General features: G+C 40.8%; 1 protein-coding gene across 8 annotated transcripts in view; it reads right to left on the bottom strand.

The window, feature by feature from the left end:
* Bcas3 (BCAS3 microtubule associated cell migration factor) overlaps positions 1–18,718 on the bottom strand; it is a 502,957-nt gene that overhangs the window by 402,977 nt on the left and 81,262 nt on the right. For all 8 annotated transcript variants that reach the window (XM_028878299.2, XM_028878296.2, XM_028878294.2 and 5 more), the window contains exon 8: positions 658–765. In XM_028878299.2, the coding sequence (XP_028734132.1) occupies positions 658–765 (108 nt within the window). The remainder of the gene's footprint in view (positions 1–657; positions 766–18,718) is intronic.

The following is an 18,718-nucleotide window of genomic DNA, read 5'->3' as shown; positions in this document are numbered from 1 at the left end:
CTGGACTACCAGGTGAGCTCCAGGAAAGGCGCAAAGCTACGCAGAGAAACCCTGTCTCCAAAAACAAAACAAAACAAAAAAAAAAAAAAAAAAAATTGGAGGCCAAATATGGTGTACATGCCTAAAATACCAACATGGGGGTGGGGAGGGTGGGCGGGCCTGAGCCAGGAGGAAACAAGGTCAAAGCCAGCCTGGGAAACTTGTTGAGACTTTGCATCAAAATCGTGTAAAATGAGAGGCTGGGGATGGCCCAATAAGTCCGCCAACCAAATATTATTCCAAAATAATACTCAAGGTCTTAGACTGAAGTTTAATGGTCAGATGCTTGCCTAGCAACTTATGCAACAAGCCAGGCTTGGCACTCAGCACTGAAAACGGAGAGACGTATACCATTCCAATACCTGGCTTTCCTGTATTCTCACAGATACTGCCTGTGCTCCTCCGTTTGTTATGTAAATAACATTCATATCTCACTACGCTGAATCACAACTCATGGGTAGGTCAGGAGGCTGGAAAGCATTCCATGTGAAATCTTAACTTTTTGACTGGAAAGAAATTCAAACTTTTTCCAATGACTTGAAGTCACAAAATTGGTAGTGTTCCACATGTCAAGGAGGCACATTAGAATTTGAAAATAAATGCATGAAAATTACTTACCGCTTATTGCAATGAAGATCATAAATGGGTGTTTTAAACTGAATAGACTTCACCATTTCCCCAGTACGCAGTGAATACAGATCCACACAGCAGTACGGTGGTGTTGTCCTAAAAAACAAACACAACTTTAAGAAAGGTGAAAAGAGCACAACACACATGTCCTTAGCACATGGCATTAAGAAATTCATTCAAGCCGGGCAGCAGTGGCCCACCCCTTCACCCCAGCACTTGGGAGAGAGAGGCAAGCAGATCTATGTGAGTTTGAGGCCAGGCTGGTCTACAGAGGGAGTTCCAGGACAGCCAGGGCTACACAGAGAAACCCTGCCTTGAAAAACAAAAACAAACAAAAAAGAAGAAGAAAAGAAAGAAATTAAAAGGTTATCACACAAAATAAAAGTAATCCACCCAAGGCAAATCATTTTTAAAAAACGTAGCATCGGGCCAAGCTGGGTGAGCCAAGCCTTTAATCCTGGCACTCATAAGGCGGAATAAAAATACATTAAAACATTGTAGGCCAAATATGGTGTACATGCCTAAAATCCCAACATGGGGAAGCAGGTAGATCTCTGAGTTCCAAGCCAGGGAAGGACACAGAATGAATGGAATGAAGATGATTACCCTTTTATGAACAGATTGGTAAACATGTTCATTATAAGAAATATTTTCTTAATCTTATTAAAGGAACTAAGAAGGGATCACGCCCACCAATACTAAAAATATGTAGTAAGAGACTAGTAGGACTAGAGGGATGGCTCAGAGGTTAAGAGCACTGACTGCTCTTTCAAAGGACCTGAGTTCAATTCCCAACACCTACATGGCAGCTCACAACTGTCTGTAACTCCACGATCCAACACCCTTACACAGACATACATGCAGGCAAAACACCAATAACATAAAAATAAATACATTTTTTAAAACAGGATTAAAATAGCTTCAAAATGAACAAATAAAATTAGTAGATAATGCACATAAATGTAAAATACTGGAAATGTGATGCTAAAATTAGGCAGAAAGTGAATGATTCAGTTTATCAATGTAGGTAGGTTCTATGCTAAATGAAAACACAATTTATGGGAAAGAATGCTGCCTTTATTTGCTTAAAACCTGGTTGGGTGTGTATAAAGCTCAACAGTGTGAAGAGAAAGACACATTTAATGTCCCTTTGTAATGACATTAAAGACAACGGCTGTGGTTCATACATGAATTGATGATCAAGGTCACTAGACACAAGGTATACATAAATTTACCATCAGAGCTTGGAAAATGAAGGAAAATGAAAAAGTTCAATTTTAAAATACCACACACAGCAGTGTTCAATGATTCAGTTCACGATGCACAAAAATAAGAACTGAAAACAAGTTAAACCTTTGCACAGCTGAAGTCAAGCAAGGCAGTACACACCTGTAACCCTCCCACACGTGAGGAGTTCTAAACCAGTCCGCTCAAAAATTAAGAGATTCCTTGCCGGGCGGTGGTGGCGCACGCCTTTAGTCCCAGCACTTGGGAGGCAGATCAGGCGGATCTCTGTAAGTTCGAGGCCAGCCTGGGCTACCAAGTGAGTCCCAGGAAAGGCACAAAGCTACACAGAGAAACCCTGTCTTGAAAAATAAATAAATAAATAAATAAATAAATAAATAAATAAATAAATAAATAAATAAATAAATAAATAAATAAAAAAAATTCCTTAATACACACAAACAGCTAAGGAGCTATATACTTTTCTGGCCAGTTAATAATTGTTATCGAAAGCATAATGCCATCAAATTTCGATGGTCTTTACTGTATTTTAAAAATAACTGGGAAAGTACCATAGGTCTAAAAAGGTAACAGCCAACTATTCTGTCCACATTGTCTGCAACCTATTCTTAAGTGGGAAGAACTATGAAAATACCTGCATCTAAAGTTGTCCTCTGACCTTCACAAGCATTCTACGGCATACACAAACACAAACATTCACAAAGTAAAAACACAGACCCAGCAAGTAAAGGTTTAACAACCTGGGCTCCAAGCCCAGGGTTCAGAGAGTGGGAGAGAACTACCTCCCAAATGGTCTCTGATTTCCACCTGCGTACACCCTAGGCCACAAGCAAGTCCAAACATTACTTATGTACACACAAATACAAAAAAATTAAAATTTAAAAACAAATATACTAATTTTTATAGCACAAAAGTACATCAAAATGTCTCACACTGTAATGGCCGCCTCTCTGTGTAAAAATGAACAATTCAGTGACACAGGGACACAGAGGACCAAGCAGACTGAGCCACCCCTGTATTGGCGGCACTGCTGTTCTACCAGGACCGTGGAAGGCATTGCCTTGCACATAGACAGAGTACCTGATTTGGGAGAAAACTTTCTAAAATCTTGAAATTTAATTTCTAAGATTAACAAAATGCAAATTAATCGGATCTTCTGCTGCTAGGAGGCCAATTTAGCAAACACTGAAACGTAACAGGAAGGGGCAAACTCATCTCCAGTGAGGTGCTCATGACTGCACTAGATAATCCAAGGGCTTCCCTGGCCCATGCACTTCCTGGGTGGAAAACACCATGAAGCCTCACTTCAATGCTACCTGAACTAAAAGGACAACACTATAAACAATGTACATATTGGGAAAACACCTAACCATTAGTTAAAAAAAAACAGTACTCCTTTAAGAGTTCTTACTAATTCATACATTCAAAAAGCAGCCGACATCTTCCTGCCCATGATGTAAGCAAGTGCTTGCAAGCATGCCCAGCCTTCTCTCTTTTGAAAAGCCGTGCCCATCTGTGTGGAGCACAGCAAGAGAGGCCGGATTTTGCTCTAAGGCAGCTAAAGAGAAAGCTTCCCATAAACCATGGGGTCTGCATGCCCCACAACTTGCCACACTGCAAAACAAGCTTTGCTTTGCACTACGACACACCACGCATGCACCACAGAACACAATGCCATAACAAAGTTATATAGTTGTCTGGGTGCTACATAGCTCAGATGGACTGGCATGCCTATCTGTGTGTTTGCCACCAAAACAGAGCTATGACTTCACATCAGGATGAATCTAATTCTTTAAAACAGACAATTCCTACTACAAATTTAGAAACCAGAGAATTTAACTGAGTTCATTTCGAGTGAAAGGCTGCATCTGCATGAAAAAGAAAAAGGTACAACTGAATTAGTAAATGAGTGTAAAAACCTCTGAATCGAGCCAAAGCAATGGTGTTTTTTTTTGACACATATCAAAATAAACAATAAATGTAGATTGTAATTTCTGTCATCAATACAGAAATAGATGTAATTCAGCTCAATTGACCTAGTCCTTATATAAGTGAGGTGTTTTATAGTAGGTTACAAAGCAAGTGTGTCGAACAAAACTTTTATACAAACAATCTGTTAGCTGCTGTACACCTGACTCATATTCATAAAGGAAGTTATTAATATTTTATGAGAAAATTCCTAATTTTCATGTATTACAATAGCCAAAGGAATGGAATTTATATAGTCAACTCACTTCAGTGAGAAAGGTTGATTACAACTATTTAAAGATCAAGGCTTTTTTTTTTCCTTTTAATGAAAAAGCTTTCTTTAAAAGCAATTATAAACCACAAAACAACATGGATTCCCAGGATGAGAGAATGTTGAAAATATAATGAATACAGAAGAATCACCAAGAAACTACCAACATTATCATTTAGATGAATCTATCATTAGAAATTACATTAGTCAAACAAAAACAGCTGTACTTATCCAAATCTTGTTTAACTGTAAATAATCAAGTATTATACACTCAGACCTAAATTCTCAAATCTAGGCCTAATTACAACTCATTCCCTCTTAGACTTTCTTTCACATACTCCTTAATAACTAGGCATTACCATTATAACTTCTGTGTGCTGGCTAATTTTATGTCAACTTGACACAGGCTAGAGTCATTTAAAAGGAGGGAACCCCAATTGAGAAAATGCCTTCATAAGACTGGGCTGTAGACAAGCCTGTAGGGCATTTTCTTAATTAGTGATTGACAGAGAAGGGTCTAGGCTATTGTGGGTGGGGTCATCCCTGGGCTGGTGCAGAGGAATCCATGAAGATCAAGCCAGCAAGCAGTACTCCTCCATGGCCTCTACATCAGCTCCTATCTCCAGGTTCCAGCCATGTTTTGAGTTCCTGTCCTGATTTCCTTTGATGATGGACTACCATGTAAAAAAGTAAGCCAAATAGACTGTTTCCTTCCCAAGTTGCTTTTGGTCATGGTGTTTCATTAAAACAGAAACCCTAAATAAGGCAGAAATTCACACCAGGATAGGGGGGTGTTGCTATGACAGACCTGACCATTTTGTTTTGGGGAGAATTGTGGAAGGTCTTTGGAACTGTGGGCTAAAATAGCCATTGACTGTTGAGAGCTCAGTAGGCTGCTCTGGAGAAGCTTGGAAGATTAGAATGTTGAGAACAGAGCAGACGAACCTTGGGAAGGTTCAGAGGGAAGACTCTACTGGACCATTAGTGAGCACAATCTGTGGTTCTGGTCAACTCAAGCTAAATAAACAGCTGTGATTAATAAGAAACCAGAGTCACTGAAGTAAAACCATTGCTTTACTGGGACAATTGATGGTGGTGGGGTGGAGGGAAGAAATCATCAGTGGTGATTAAGAAGAGACTAGCATCACTGAAGTAAAATGTTCGGGGAAGTGTTTCCTTAGAGTCAGCACACTGAGCGCAGCTGAGGCTTGGCACTGTGTGGGAGGGATCGAGTCCCTGAAAAAGGCCCAGGAGAGGCAATTGGTGAAAGTAAAATGGGGTTACAGCAAGAGCTCCCAGTATTTTGGAGATGCCAGTACCGTGGGATGACCACCAAGACCAGCAGCAGCAGCAGTGGAGTGCAGACTGCCCCAGATCCAGAGAAACTACCCAAGCCCTTTTGGAGGAGTCCATAAGATCCTAAGTAAATTCCAGATATTGGACATTGAGTGATTTACACTGTTCAATTTTGGCTTTGCTTTGTTCAGATGGTGAATGTGTGCCAAGGTTCCTCCCACTTAAAGTAACAAATATTTCAGTTATTTGTTATTTTATAGGAGTCCACAGTTGAAAGACTTTGAATTTTTAAAAGAGACATGGGATTTTTACAGAGACTGAACTTGTAGGGTGTTTGAACTGGTAAAGATGATGGGACTTTTTGTAATATTTTATATTTGTGATATCAATTTGAGATCTTGAGAATGAACTAAAAGAAAAGGTTATATCTTTAAAAGTGTTGTGTTTCCCAACCTGAGACAAAGCACCTGTGTGGCCTGGGCAGGTGTCTCCATGACGGGTAAGGTGACCTGCTGACGTCCCACGCAACCCAAGTCAGAAGCTCATTTTTTAATAAAAGGGGGACCTGTAGGGCGCTGGCCCCCATTTTGGGTAACTGTTGCCTTGCTTGCTGACCTTGACCTTGATATCCTCCCTATGCTAATTCCCTGCCAGGTTCCACCCTCCTGAATGCTTAAGGAAAGTTCCTTGTCTGTGTATCCTGCATAATGGGCCTTAACAGCTTAGATGCAAGATTGTAAAACACCAATAGCGAACTTCTGCCCTCCGGGGTTGTCCCATTGTGCTGTAAGCCAGTATTTAAGACCTCCTTCAATAAAAGACATTCGGCATTTAAATATAAACATATATATAATATATATTATATATATATTATATTATATATATACATACTGTGAATGTAATCTATGAATACCACAAATGTGATTAATATCATGAGTGTAATTAATGAATATCATGAGTGTAATTTAAAAAATAAAAATAAAAAAAAAGTGTTGTGTTTCAAGTTGACAAGGTCTTGTCTGCTTTTGGGGGGGGGGTTGTGGGGTTTTTTTCTCCTTGCAAAATAACGAACCCAGGTTTCTTTGTATAGCCCTGGCTGTCCTGGAATTTAATCTGTAAACCAGGCTGACCTAAAACTCACAGAGATCTAGCTCTACCTCCCCAGTACTGGGATTAGAGGCATGTGCAACCACTGCCCAGCTTTCAATTGTGGTGTTTTCATCACAGCAATAGAAACCCTAACTGAGATCATTAGAGAGGGAAAGCTGCCCCAGTCCCCTACAAGAGGCAACACTTGGGAGAGCAGGCCCTGCACCTCACCTGGGCAGCACAATAGAGCCAGTCCTGTTGGCAGAAGTGTGGGTGAGTCAGCCCCAAAGCTGTGAGCATAGGAGAGCTATCCCCATGTGGTGGCATGGGCAGCACAGAGATGCCTTTCCCTGCTCCAACCATCACTGCATGAGGCAGGTGGAAGAGCTGGCCCTGAATTCCTAAGAGCAGGAGAGTTGTTCCTGTCTGTCAAGAGCTGTGAGAGAACCCACCTGGAGGAAAACAAAGCAAGAGTACTGGCCCCACTGCTGAACTAGCCAGGGCAGTGCAGGAGAGCTCAGCTGGTGGTGAGGACAAGGGACAGCTGGTGTTTGACCAGCCCTGCAACTAACTACCTAGGCCCAGAACAAGAGTTATGAGTTGGCCCACCCAAACATCTGCCCTATCTGTGATTGCTGAAGGGACTGAGCCTGCAGGTACAGGATCTCCACTGCACAGGGCAACAACAGGACAACCAAGAGGAGCTTCAGTGAGGGCCCATCATCAATAGTGCAGCAGAAACCAGAGGCCTCGAACCAGACCATGACTCTTTGCAATGAACACTTGAAACTAAACATATATGGATAAAAGGGTTTATTAAGTGATTGACTGTGTCACACTACAGCTTCCATGACAACACTAATTTTTGTTGTTTTTTTTTTTCTTTTTTTCTTTCTCTTAAATTTTATTTAATTTTTTTTTGGGGGGGGCAGGGGAGGATACAAGGGCAGAGGGCAGATAGGAAGGGATGGGGAAATGAATGGGATGGAGATGTATGATGTGAAAGACATAAAAATAAAAGGAGATTAAAAAACTGGGATATAAATAGCAGTGATGGTTACATGCTATTGTGAACAATTTAAAATCACTGTGTTGTAAACTTACCAATTCAATGATAATCTTGTTAAGTACATTTTAATACAATAAAAACAAAGCAATTAAAAAATAAAAAAGAAACCCTAACTTAGACACTGTTACCAATCATTAACTAGCAGCATTTGTTATAACAGGCAATCTCTGGAAAAGAATGGTAACAAGCCCAGAAGCCCGGCATGGTGGGACTGTCTGTATTTCCAGAACTTGGGAGGTTAAGATGGGAGAATAACCTGGGAGTCAGTATCAGCCTGGGCACAGAGTAAGCTGCAGATCAGTTTGGGCTTCAGTGAGATCCTGCCTCAAAACACTATGTATGAATGGATAGAGAAAAATCATATTTTTGAATGAACTAGCCAAAGATCCTGTCTAAAAACAGTAAGTCAGATACAATGTCACTCTCACTACATTCCTTGTTAATTTTAAAGTAAAAAAAAAACTCTTAGGAGAAACTGGAATTCTGGTCTATGAGTGGTAGAGAAATGGCCTCCACATGATTCTGTAAAGAGTTCCTGGTTCCTAACTTATGCTATATATAGCTCAAACACATGTACCACCTACGTGTGTGTACACTTGTGTGCACTTGCATATGGAAACAAAAGGTCAATGTTGGATGTCTACCTTAATCATCCTACCCATTATTTTAAGGAACGGGCCTTTCAGTGAACCTACTGCTCACCAAATTGGCCAACTTACATAGTAAGCACCAAGGATATGCCTGCCTCTGCATCTCACCCCCAGCACTTCACCTTTTTCATGGATGCTGTGGGTCCGAACTCAGGTTTTCACATTCACACAAGCATGCAGTTTTCCTATTCAGCCATCTCCACAAGCCTGTGGTGTGAAAGCTGTGAGGCCTGCATTGGAATCGAGTCACTAGCAGGTGTGCCTTTGAAGGTTATCCCTCACCCTGATTCTGGCCTGTAGTCTCAGCTTCCTGGTGGTCAGCTGCCATGGGAAGACCCACATGCTCCCATCACAGACACTCCTGGCACCACAGATGTGCCACTACACCATGCGTTCCCTGCCAGAGGGACTGAAATCCCTCAGATGACATGAGCCTTTAAGCAGCTGCCAACAGGTGTTGTGCAAAAGCAGCTACTACAGGTGGGAATTGGAAATGGTGTGCTGCCTTTGGGAAATCAGGTCGACAGATCCTGAAAAAGTAAAAGAGTATTACCTGTGATGCAAGGACTCCACTCCTAGGCAAACACCCAAGAGAAGTGAAAGCATATGTCTGTGCAAAAGCTGATCCATCAAAGCTCACAACAGCATTTTTTTAATAACTGAAGCACACGTATGCCCACAACACACAGATCAGCCATGGGGTAAGGACAGAAAAAGACTACTCTGCTGCAAAGTACTGACATGATCTGCCATGTGGATGAACCTCAAAGACGTTATGCTAAGTAAAAGAAGCAGAGACTCAAATAGTCTCATCGTGTAGAAATCCATTTGTCTAAGATATCCTGAATAGGTAAATCCGTGGAGACAAAACACAGATTTCTGGCTGCCTGGGTTAGAGGGAGGAGGAAATGGGGATTGACAGCCTAATGGGTGTGTTTTCCTTCAATGTGTGGAAAATGGGTTGGAACCAGATAACAGGTAACTGTTCTGCAACATTTCCAATGAACTACAATTTAGCAGGGTATGTTTTGTTTTATGAATTCACTTCAATTGTAACAAAGGAAGGCAGGCAGCATGCATGCCAAACAGATTAATAGAAAGTAAATAAGCCACAGAACTAATCAAAGCAGCAGAGATGGGGTGGGAACCTAATGGCAAGTGGTTCAATACTATGCAAGACACAGACAACCTAACTGCAAATGTGCCAAACAACAGAGCTGCAGGTCACGTGCGGCAAAAGCTGGAAAGTGAAAGTGACATGAACATACGGGATTTCAACATGCCAGTCAGGAGACAGAAAAGGAGACACAAGAGTATGGAGGATCCTGGCAGCAGAAGGATTCATGAAAAGCCATGTGGAAACTTTAAACCTTTTTTTTTTTTTATTTGGTTTTTCAAGACGGGGTTTCTCTGGGTAGTTTTGAAGCCTGTCCTGGAACTTGCTCTGTAGACCAGGCTGGCCTCAAACTCACAGAGATCCACCTTCCTCTGCCTCCCAAGTGCTGGGATTAAAGGCGTGCATCTCCACCAACGGGTTTAAACCTTAAAACTTAAATACAAGAGTGGGACATAGTAGCATACCCCTTTAATCCAAGCACTCAGGAGTCAGGCAGCCAGACCTCTAAGAGTTTGAGTGACACCAAGAGCAATAGAATACATGCATAACTAAATGAGAAGAGTTAGAACACACATGATATGAAAGGGAGCAGAGATAAACTTCTGCTTAAAGGTTTCAGCAGGGATGGGCCAGAGGAGTGAGCAGTGATCCAGAAGTGGAACCCTGCCTGCATGAGTGGACAATGTTGCTCCCATAAGACAAGGTTTATTAAATGAATATCACAGGACTGTGGGAGGCCAGTTCCCACCTTTTAAAGGGTTCCTAGGAGGAGAGAGAGATAAGAAACTTTTAGATAGAAAGATAGCAGAGAGGATAAAGACAGAAACACAGGATAGCACTGGAAGGACCTAGGTCAAAATCCACCATCCCCTTCTCTCTCTTAGAAAGGGTTTTCCAGACAGGGTTTCTCTGTGTAGCTTTGCGCCTTTCCTGGAACTCACTCTATAGCCCAAGCTGGACTCAAACTCACAGAGATCCACCTGCCTCTGCCTCCCGAGTGCTGGGATTAAAGGCATGCCCCACCATCGCCCAGCCAAGAAGGATATATTATTACCTGAGTAAATCTAAAACTAAGAAATGACAAAGACAGTTGGCTGCCAGGACAGTTACCCAAGGCACCTCTGTAATGTTGGGGCATCCATCATCAGCCTGCAGGCCTCAAACATCTGACAGACTTTTCTGTGAAACAGGATTTTTGAGGGACTGTCCCACCTTGTCTTGGAGAAATTCAGCAGTCACTTTCTTTTCCTGCTCTACCAATCTGGACAGCAGACTGTCAGCAGTCAAGGCAAGGGCAGTTTCTTGCCCAGTGGCTAACTTTTGCCACAAAGAAAGTGAACTCCATATGGAGGTTCTTCGATGCCCATCATCTTCTCTGAATTAGATTGGTGCTGCCAGGAGCAGACACATCTCACTATCATGAAAAGCTTTATGTTCCTTTAATGACATATTTCATAGATCTCTGAAGTGTTGGAAGACCACATATCTAAATATACCTGTTTATGACCTTGAAAACATATCTAAAATGACTATAAGTTTGACTATTATAAATGACTATCAATCTGTATTTTTAAGTATACATTATATTTTAAATGAGCTGCATAAGCACAATAACCTAAAACAAGAGTAGAAACACACATATAGTATAATAGAAATAACTTTAAATTTGTATCAATAAACTAAAATCCATACCAATGTAAAATATTTTGAGATTAACAGCTGTTTTTAGATTAAAGTAGATTCAATAATCTACACTTTTATCTCATCCTTTCTATATCCTGTCCCCCTTTTTTCCTTTAGAAAGAGATCTTTGAAATTAACTCCTTTGTTTAGCTTTTTTCCTGACTATAACTCAATAACAATTTGTAACCAATCCTCCCTAAATGATGACAAACATCAATAACCAATCATTTGGAAATGTGGACATCACTCTCTAGACTACTTCCTGCTTTTTGTGGGTGTTGTTATCTTTAAGGGACCCTTAAAAAAACTGGGATAATAATGAAGTCCCAGCTGGAGTAATCAGCCAGCAGCCTTTAAGTTGTTTTGGATGCTACATTCTGAGGAGACTATAACAGAGGCATTTTGAGATCCTGGATCACCTGGGCCATTCGTTTCCATTGGTATCTGATCCCCTTGCTCTGAAAATATATAAACTTTTAAAGGTAATATACATTACAAGAATATGTGATGTGTACAAGTTAGTTAAAGATATTTTTTTTGTTTTATGTTTGAGCAAGTAAAATATAGGTTACTTGTCTTATAGTTCTTTTAGATTTTTTTTTCATGTCTGTAGACAGGATTTCAGGGTGTCTTAACTGATCAAACCTAATTTTCTTTCACACTCTCTAATGAATCCACACTCTCTAATTTCCTGTGGAAATTAAAGCATAACCTCTCCCCCAATACTTAAATTTTGAAGTCAAGACATTTTAAAAATATATAGGATGCATTAATCAAGCAGCATTTAATCTATTTAACTTTATTTTATGTACATTGGTGTGAAGGTGTCAGATTCCCTGGAACAGGAGTTACAGACATTTGTGAGCTGCCATATGGGTGCTGGGATTTGAACTCAGGTCCAAACTCAGGTCTTCCTCTGGAAGAGCAGCCAATGTTCTTAACCGCTGAGCCATCTCTCCAGCCCCCTCAAGCAGCATTTATAATCAAATGTCTCTGAGCAGCTATAACTCCTTTCTCAGCAGCCAAAAAATTAAAGACAAGATAACATATACTATCCAGAGTCTGTATATTTTCTGTCTTTATATTTTTATTGCTCTATTCCTTTTTTAAGAACTTTATCTCCCAGCACTCGGGAGGCAGAGCCAGGCGGATCGCTGTGAGTTCGAGGCCAGCCTGGGCTACCAAGTGAGCTCCAGGAAAGGCGCAAAGCTACACAGAGAAACCCTGTCTCGAAAAACCAAAAAAAAAAAAAAAAAGAAATTTATCATTTTTAATCTAAGATTGCATATATTCTTTTTCTTTTCTCTCCCAAGCCTATGGATATTTTTAAACAAACTGTAACCTGTCTAAGGCTCTTTTTGTCTGAATATGTCCTTACTGAGCATCTGCGACCTTTTCTGTCTGCATGAGCAAAACCTACACCCATGATGGGGCTTAGTCCATGGCAGGCTGGCGGGATCTGCTCTGGTGGTGGCCCAAGCCTGCAGGCAGTGCCAGGAGATGCCTCTCTGTACCACAGCTGGCAAGAGAGACATAAGACTAGGAAGCTGTTCTTGGCTCCATTTTAGAACCTTTTTTTTTAAAGCTTTCTCAGGTTTTATGTGGAAATTCTTGCTCCATGTTGCATACCAGGTTGAAGCCTTATCTAATTATTATTTATCAACAAAAGATCAGAAAAAAATATTTAAATTTCAGATATTGGGGGTAAGAATCTGAAATATCAGAGAAGCATGGAATCAGCCAAGAGTGACTTCCTACCTCTTCGGTTCTTTCCCCCAAAAACAGCTGAGATCCTCTCTCAGCCATGCCTTATTACTTCCTACCTCCAATCTGTCTACAATCCTCCAAACCTCTAGCTCCACCCTCTGACTCCAAGCAAGCTTTATTTGTCAGAACACAATCAAAAAAAATCACACAACAGACACCACCCACTTTGGCTCCGTTACATAAAGAAATCAATCTCAAAAAACCAGGAAACTTACTTCCTGCTTGCTAGCTTTAATCCTGTTAGACTATGCAGTCTGCTGAGGGAGAAAAGACATCAGCACCAGACCTTGCAGCAGTACTAACCTACCAGGAATATGTCCACTGGCACAATGGTGGCTGACTGTTAGATAGCAACCAACCACTTTCCACAGGAGTGAATTCCTGCTGGAACTGCAGATCTGGTCAACAGTCCATGGCCATAAAGGTGCTAGGATAGAACCAACTACTGTCTGTGCTGTGTCATCAAACTGCCTTCTAAACACTTTGCTTTGCAGGTTTTCAACAGACAGTGCTCTTGGGATTAAAGGCATGTGACTCCCAAGTACTGGGGTTAAAGGTGTGTGCCACCACTACCTGGCTCTGTTTCTCTTTTAGACTGGATTAATCTCGTGTAGTCTGGGGTGCCTTTGAACTTCCTGAGTGCTCACCTCAACTGCTGACAGTACGCTGTTCAAATAGACAAGCAGGATACAAAAGAAAGAACTGCCAAACTTTGCCAAGACAAGGTAGAAGGCCCTTCAGAATATCTTGCTTCATAGAAAAGTCTGTCAGATATGCTAGGCCTGTAGACCGAAGATGGATGCCGCAACATTACAGAGGAACCCTGGGTAACTGTCCAGGCAGTCAGCTGTTTCTGTCATTTCTTACATTTTTTGGAAGTCGCTTGCCTGCACTTCCTGTTTACTTAGGCAATATTATTTCCTTCTTGTGTCTCTGAGGTAGTTGAAGACTAGATATAGTTATAATCTCATACTTTAAAAGGCTATAATGAAAGATCTGTGTTTAAATGTTGGTAATAACTTGCCTATGCTACACTATTGTTACTCAGTCAGAATCGTCCAAGACTTTCTTAACACACTAAAAACAAATGTACCTGAGCTGTCTTGCATCACTGAAAACATTTTTTTCCTATGTTCTCATTTACTGTGACAGTAAAAGACAATTTCCAAAGTAAAGGAGGCATGTTACTGAGCACTAAGCAAATTCTCCTTATTTGTCATTTACCCTGTGGTGCCAGGAACTGAACCTGGAGCCTAGAACTCACTGGGCAAGAGCTCTACAGCTAAGTCAGACTCACCCCCAGTGGACAATTTTAGTTCAAAGTTACCTTACTTTTTGAAAGTCTCACCAGTAATCTATTATGTGTGAATTGGAGTTAAAAGTTTCAATAATTTTATCAAACATAAATGAAGATAACATTTAGGTAAGTTTTATACACTATGAAATACTGACTAATTTTCAGTTAAAAAAAAAAAAATCCAGATTGTAGTGAGGCTTAGGTCAAAGTAGCCAAACTGGGAAAAGATCCAAGGCTGGGAGTTAACAGGAGTTTAAGTTCTGTGCACTGTATACTGACCATTCTTGTGTAACGGTTTTCTCTGGAAGGCTTGACAGTCTATTTTCTAGGTCATGAACTAGACTTTTAGAATCCACGGAGCAAGGAATAACTAGCCTCTGTAAACATTATGTATGGGGCTGAGGACCTCGGCATTTTTTATTGTAATGAGGCTAGCCATGGTAACTAATATGGTATCTTCTGAATTTGAATACCACCCAAAGAGGGAGCAGAAGACAGACGTAAACGATGCTTAAAGCCTGAGCAGGTAAGACAGCTCAGGAAGCAAAGCACTCGCCACGAAGCCTGAGGACTCACGACAATGCCTGCGACACACATGGTAGAAGTTGTCTTCTGCCCCCACTTGTGTCCTAAGGCACATCTGCACCCACATGTGTGCATATACAATTAGTGGGCAGAGAGATAAAAAAATAGATAATTTAAAACTTCAAGGGGAATTGGAATTACAACTCATTGTATATTAAATTAAATATAAAATATTTCAATTTTATCTCAAGTCTACTTTTTAATTATTTGCATTCAGGTGTCATGAGAGTCACAATCGTCCTAAACTGGACAAGTTTTCAAAACATCGTTTTTAACAAAATGGAATACAATGACTGTCATGTCAACGCCAAGTGAAATATGGCTTTTATGATTTCAAAATCCTAAACATTAATACCATTTCCTTTACAAAGACCATTATTGTTTCCATTCATGATATTTAACAGATTGAAACAAAACTGGGAAAAGTGCAACAAAGTATCTGAGAAAGTGACATTTTCCAAGAATGTGCAATGCTTAAGAAAAATACAAAAAGAGCAAAGATATTTAAAATCTACCAAGAATTGTCAGAAGCATGGAAACACTTATTTTTAAATAGGAAAAAGCTGCACAATCTTCAACATGTGTTGCTAAATCTAAGCCCTTAAATGTAAGAGGGAAATTTTGATAGCATTATAGTATTGTATTCTTATTCAGAGCTTGAAGAACAAAAGCCTGTTGGTCTCCTTCTTTATTAACTAGTATTTTAAAAAGAAAAGAAGAAAGAAAATGGAAACTTAGCCATATTAAAAGCTAAAGCTGTGATTAGCCTACTTAGTAACTCTTTATTCTCTCTGAATAAACCCTGGTGACTAAACTTTCTACCATTTCCTCATCTTGAAAACGTGCTAACAAGGATGCTGTCACAAGGAGGGGTCCAGTCATGGAGTGACCATCTCCACACACAACACAGTCTCCACATACAAACAGGAGGGGTGTTAGAAAGGAAGCCAGAGCCAAGATATTTATTCTTTGTTTGATTTTGTTTTGAAAAAGTTCACTGAGTGCTGGGATTAAAGGCCTTGACCACCACACCTGGATTCTGATACTTTGATCCTTACACCAACTTGGTGCCTAAGATGGAAAATGCCACACCACAACAGGTTACCAACAAACATATATAATTTTTAAAAATATAAAAATTGGGGGCTACATAGAACCATAGAGGCTATATATATATATAGTATGGAGGTCCCTAGTACGACTGTGGCTTATAATAAATTTTGGTTTTACTCAATTATTGAAAAAAAAAATAGCCAAATGAATGGAAACACATGAACTATGAACCAAAGGCTGAGGGGCCTCCAGCTGGATCAGGCCCTCTGAATAGGTGAGACAGTTGAATGGCTTGATCAGTTTGGGAGGCAACTAGGCAGTGGGACCAAGTCCTGTGCTCATTGCATGAGTTGGCTGTTTGAAACCTGGACCTTATGCAGGGACACTTGGCTCAGTCTGGGAGGAGGGGACTGGACCTTCCTGGACTGAGTCTACCAGGTTGATTGCAGTCCTGGGGGGGGGGGGAGGATTTGCCCTGGAGGAGATGGGAATGGGGGTAGGCCGGGGGTAAGAGGAGGGTGTGGGAGGGGGGAGAATAGGGGAACCCGTGGCTGATATGTAGAACTGAATGGTATTGTAAAATAAAATAAATTAAAAAATTAAAAAAAAAATTGGGGGCTAGAGATGGCCCATTGGAAAAGAGCTTGAAAACATCCAGGACCTGAGTTTAGTTCCCAGCAACCACATGATGGCTCACAACCACCCACACTCCTATTCCAGGGGATTTCAACACCCTCTTCTGGCTTTCTCAAATGCTGCACTCACATGTACATACATGAATAAATAATAAGTTTTAAGAGTATAAAGAGTAAATTCTCTCCCAGCACTCAGGAGGCAGAGGCAGGAGGATTTCTGTGAGTTCAAGGCCAGCCTGGGCTACCAAGTGAGTTCCAGGAAAAGGCGCAAAGCTACACAGAGAAACCCTGTCTCGAAAAACCAAAAAAAAAAAAAAAAAAAAAAAAGAGTAAATTCTCGTCACGAAGTGCAAGTAAAGTGCTTCTCTTACACAGCAGGAAGGAGCAAACAGTAGTGATTAAGACGATGCCGTTATAACTACACCACCAACACTTAGCTTTTCTGCTTTCCCAAATCCGTGAGTCCATCTAAAAGCATCACATAATAAACCACAATTCCGTATCAAGGAGGATACCCATGAACAGTGCTGAAAATGCCTACTGATGGAAAGTCCCAACATTCGTAAGAGCCGTGGGAAGAGATCGAGCTGTTCCACCAAATAACTGCTACCAAAACGGACAGGTTCTCTCATGCAGAATTTATTAAAACATTCTTAGTGACAGGAAGGATGTAATCAAACTTTTGTACATTTATCAGATTTACAGGGCCTTCTACACTAAATGACAAGCTTCCAGAAGGCAGGGGTCAGTGTTCTTTGTTGGGCATGACATTGCTCACTGAAAGGATGAAGGATGATTTATGTAAGTTGGAAGGATTAATGTGAAGTATTTCTTAGAAGACAAGCTGCTGCATCTGACATACTTCTGGGGGTGACATGCCACTCCACTCCATTCTAACTCACAGAATGTGTACCAGCAAGAGGGTGTCCTGCTGTGAATACAGAAGACATGCCAATGGAGGCTTGGGAGATGGCCCGCAGAGGGTTGCAGCAAGACAATGTATGCCAGACAGGCTTGCCTGCAGACTGGTCAGGTGGAGGCGTCTTCTCCGTTAGGGCCCCTCTTCCCACATGGCCCTAGCTTCTGTCACGCTGACAAAGCTGACCAGCACAACATTCCAGTCACTTTTTCTGAGATTTTGAAACTGCTTTTCAAATAAATCTCTCTTTCTGCTGGGCATGGTAGGACCTGCCTGAAAGAGCAGCAATGACGCTGTGCTGGGCAATCCCCGGTACAGACCATCCTGAGCTAACTAACTAGCAGACACTCTCTCAAAGCAACAGTAAAGACAAAACGTCCTTTAAAGGTCTATTTTACCGTTTACCTTAGAAAGAACTGATGAACACAGAAAACCAGGACAGCTACTCTGTAAGTTTCCATTTCTGGAACACACACCTGATGTTTCAAATCCTCTCTTGGTGACCCTGGCTCCATGAAGTCTTCTGACACTCTCTATTCCTTTGAGTTAATCATGAAAACTGTGTATTTGAATGGCCCCAGATGTCACTATAAAGTACTTACATGTATTATCTCATTTAATCCTTACCAAAATTTAAAATGTAGTAAAAATTTATAGAAGAAAGTTTCTTTTTAAATATCCGATTCAATCTTCATCATAAAGGACTGTGATCTATAACACCCCATATCAAATATCAAGGAATCTACTTCTGATAAAAACAAAGATGTCAGTTCCTCAACATGGACTGTTATTTAAACTGCTGATATCCATTTACTGGAGACAGACAGAGCAGAGAACTCATTCATAAAAAGAATGAAGTTGCTGCACAGTGATGGCACTCACTTTTAATCCCAGCACTGGAGACAGAGGCAGGCAACCCAACCTGGTCTACAGAGTGAGTTCTAGGGCAATAAAGGATACACAGAGAAAACCCTGTCTTGAAAAGCCAAAAAGAAAAAAACCTGAAGTTGTAGATCATGCATGAGGGTGAATGCCTATAATCCTAGAACTTGATAGGCTGAGTCAGGAGGCTTGCTCTAAGTTTGGGGCTACCCTGAGCTACATAACAAGTACTAGACCATCCACAGCTACAGAGAAGAAGGGAACTACGACCCTGATTTCCTTAGTATCAAGCTTCCAAATAACTAGAGGAAACTCACACAGGTGCTGGAGAGTCAGGTAGCAAAAGATGACAATGAACAACAGTTAATACTGTATTGTAGTTTAAATGTGGGATACTCAAATCTCACCTGGCTAAATTCCTTCATTAAACAAAGTAAATTTACACTAGTAATAGAAGTATTAATTAGTAAACTGTTCTACAGATATGCTCACAAACAAAACTGATCAAGAAAATTCTTCAATT

Source organism: Peromyscus leucopus, chromosome 8b, assembly GCF_004664715.2.
Source record: "Peromyscus leucopus breed LL Stock chromosome 8b, UCI_PerLeu_2.1, whole genome shotgun sequence".
Classification (NCBI taxonomy): domain Eukaryota; kingdom Metazoa; phylum Chordata; class Mammalia; order Rodentia; family Cricetidae; genus Peromyscus; species Peromyscus leucopus.
This window is presented reverse-complemented; position numbering and strand designations above follow the sequence as displayed.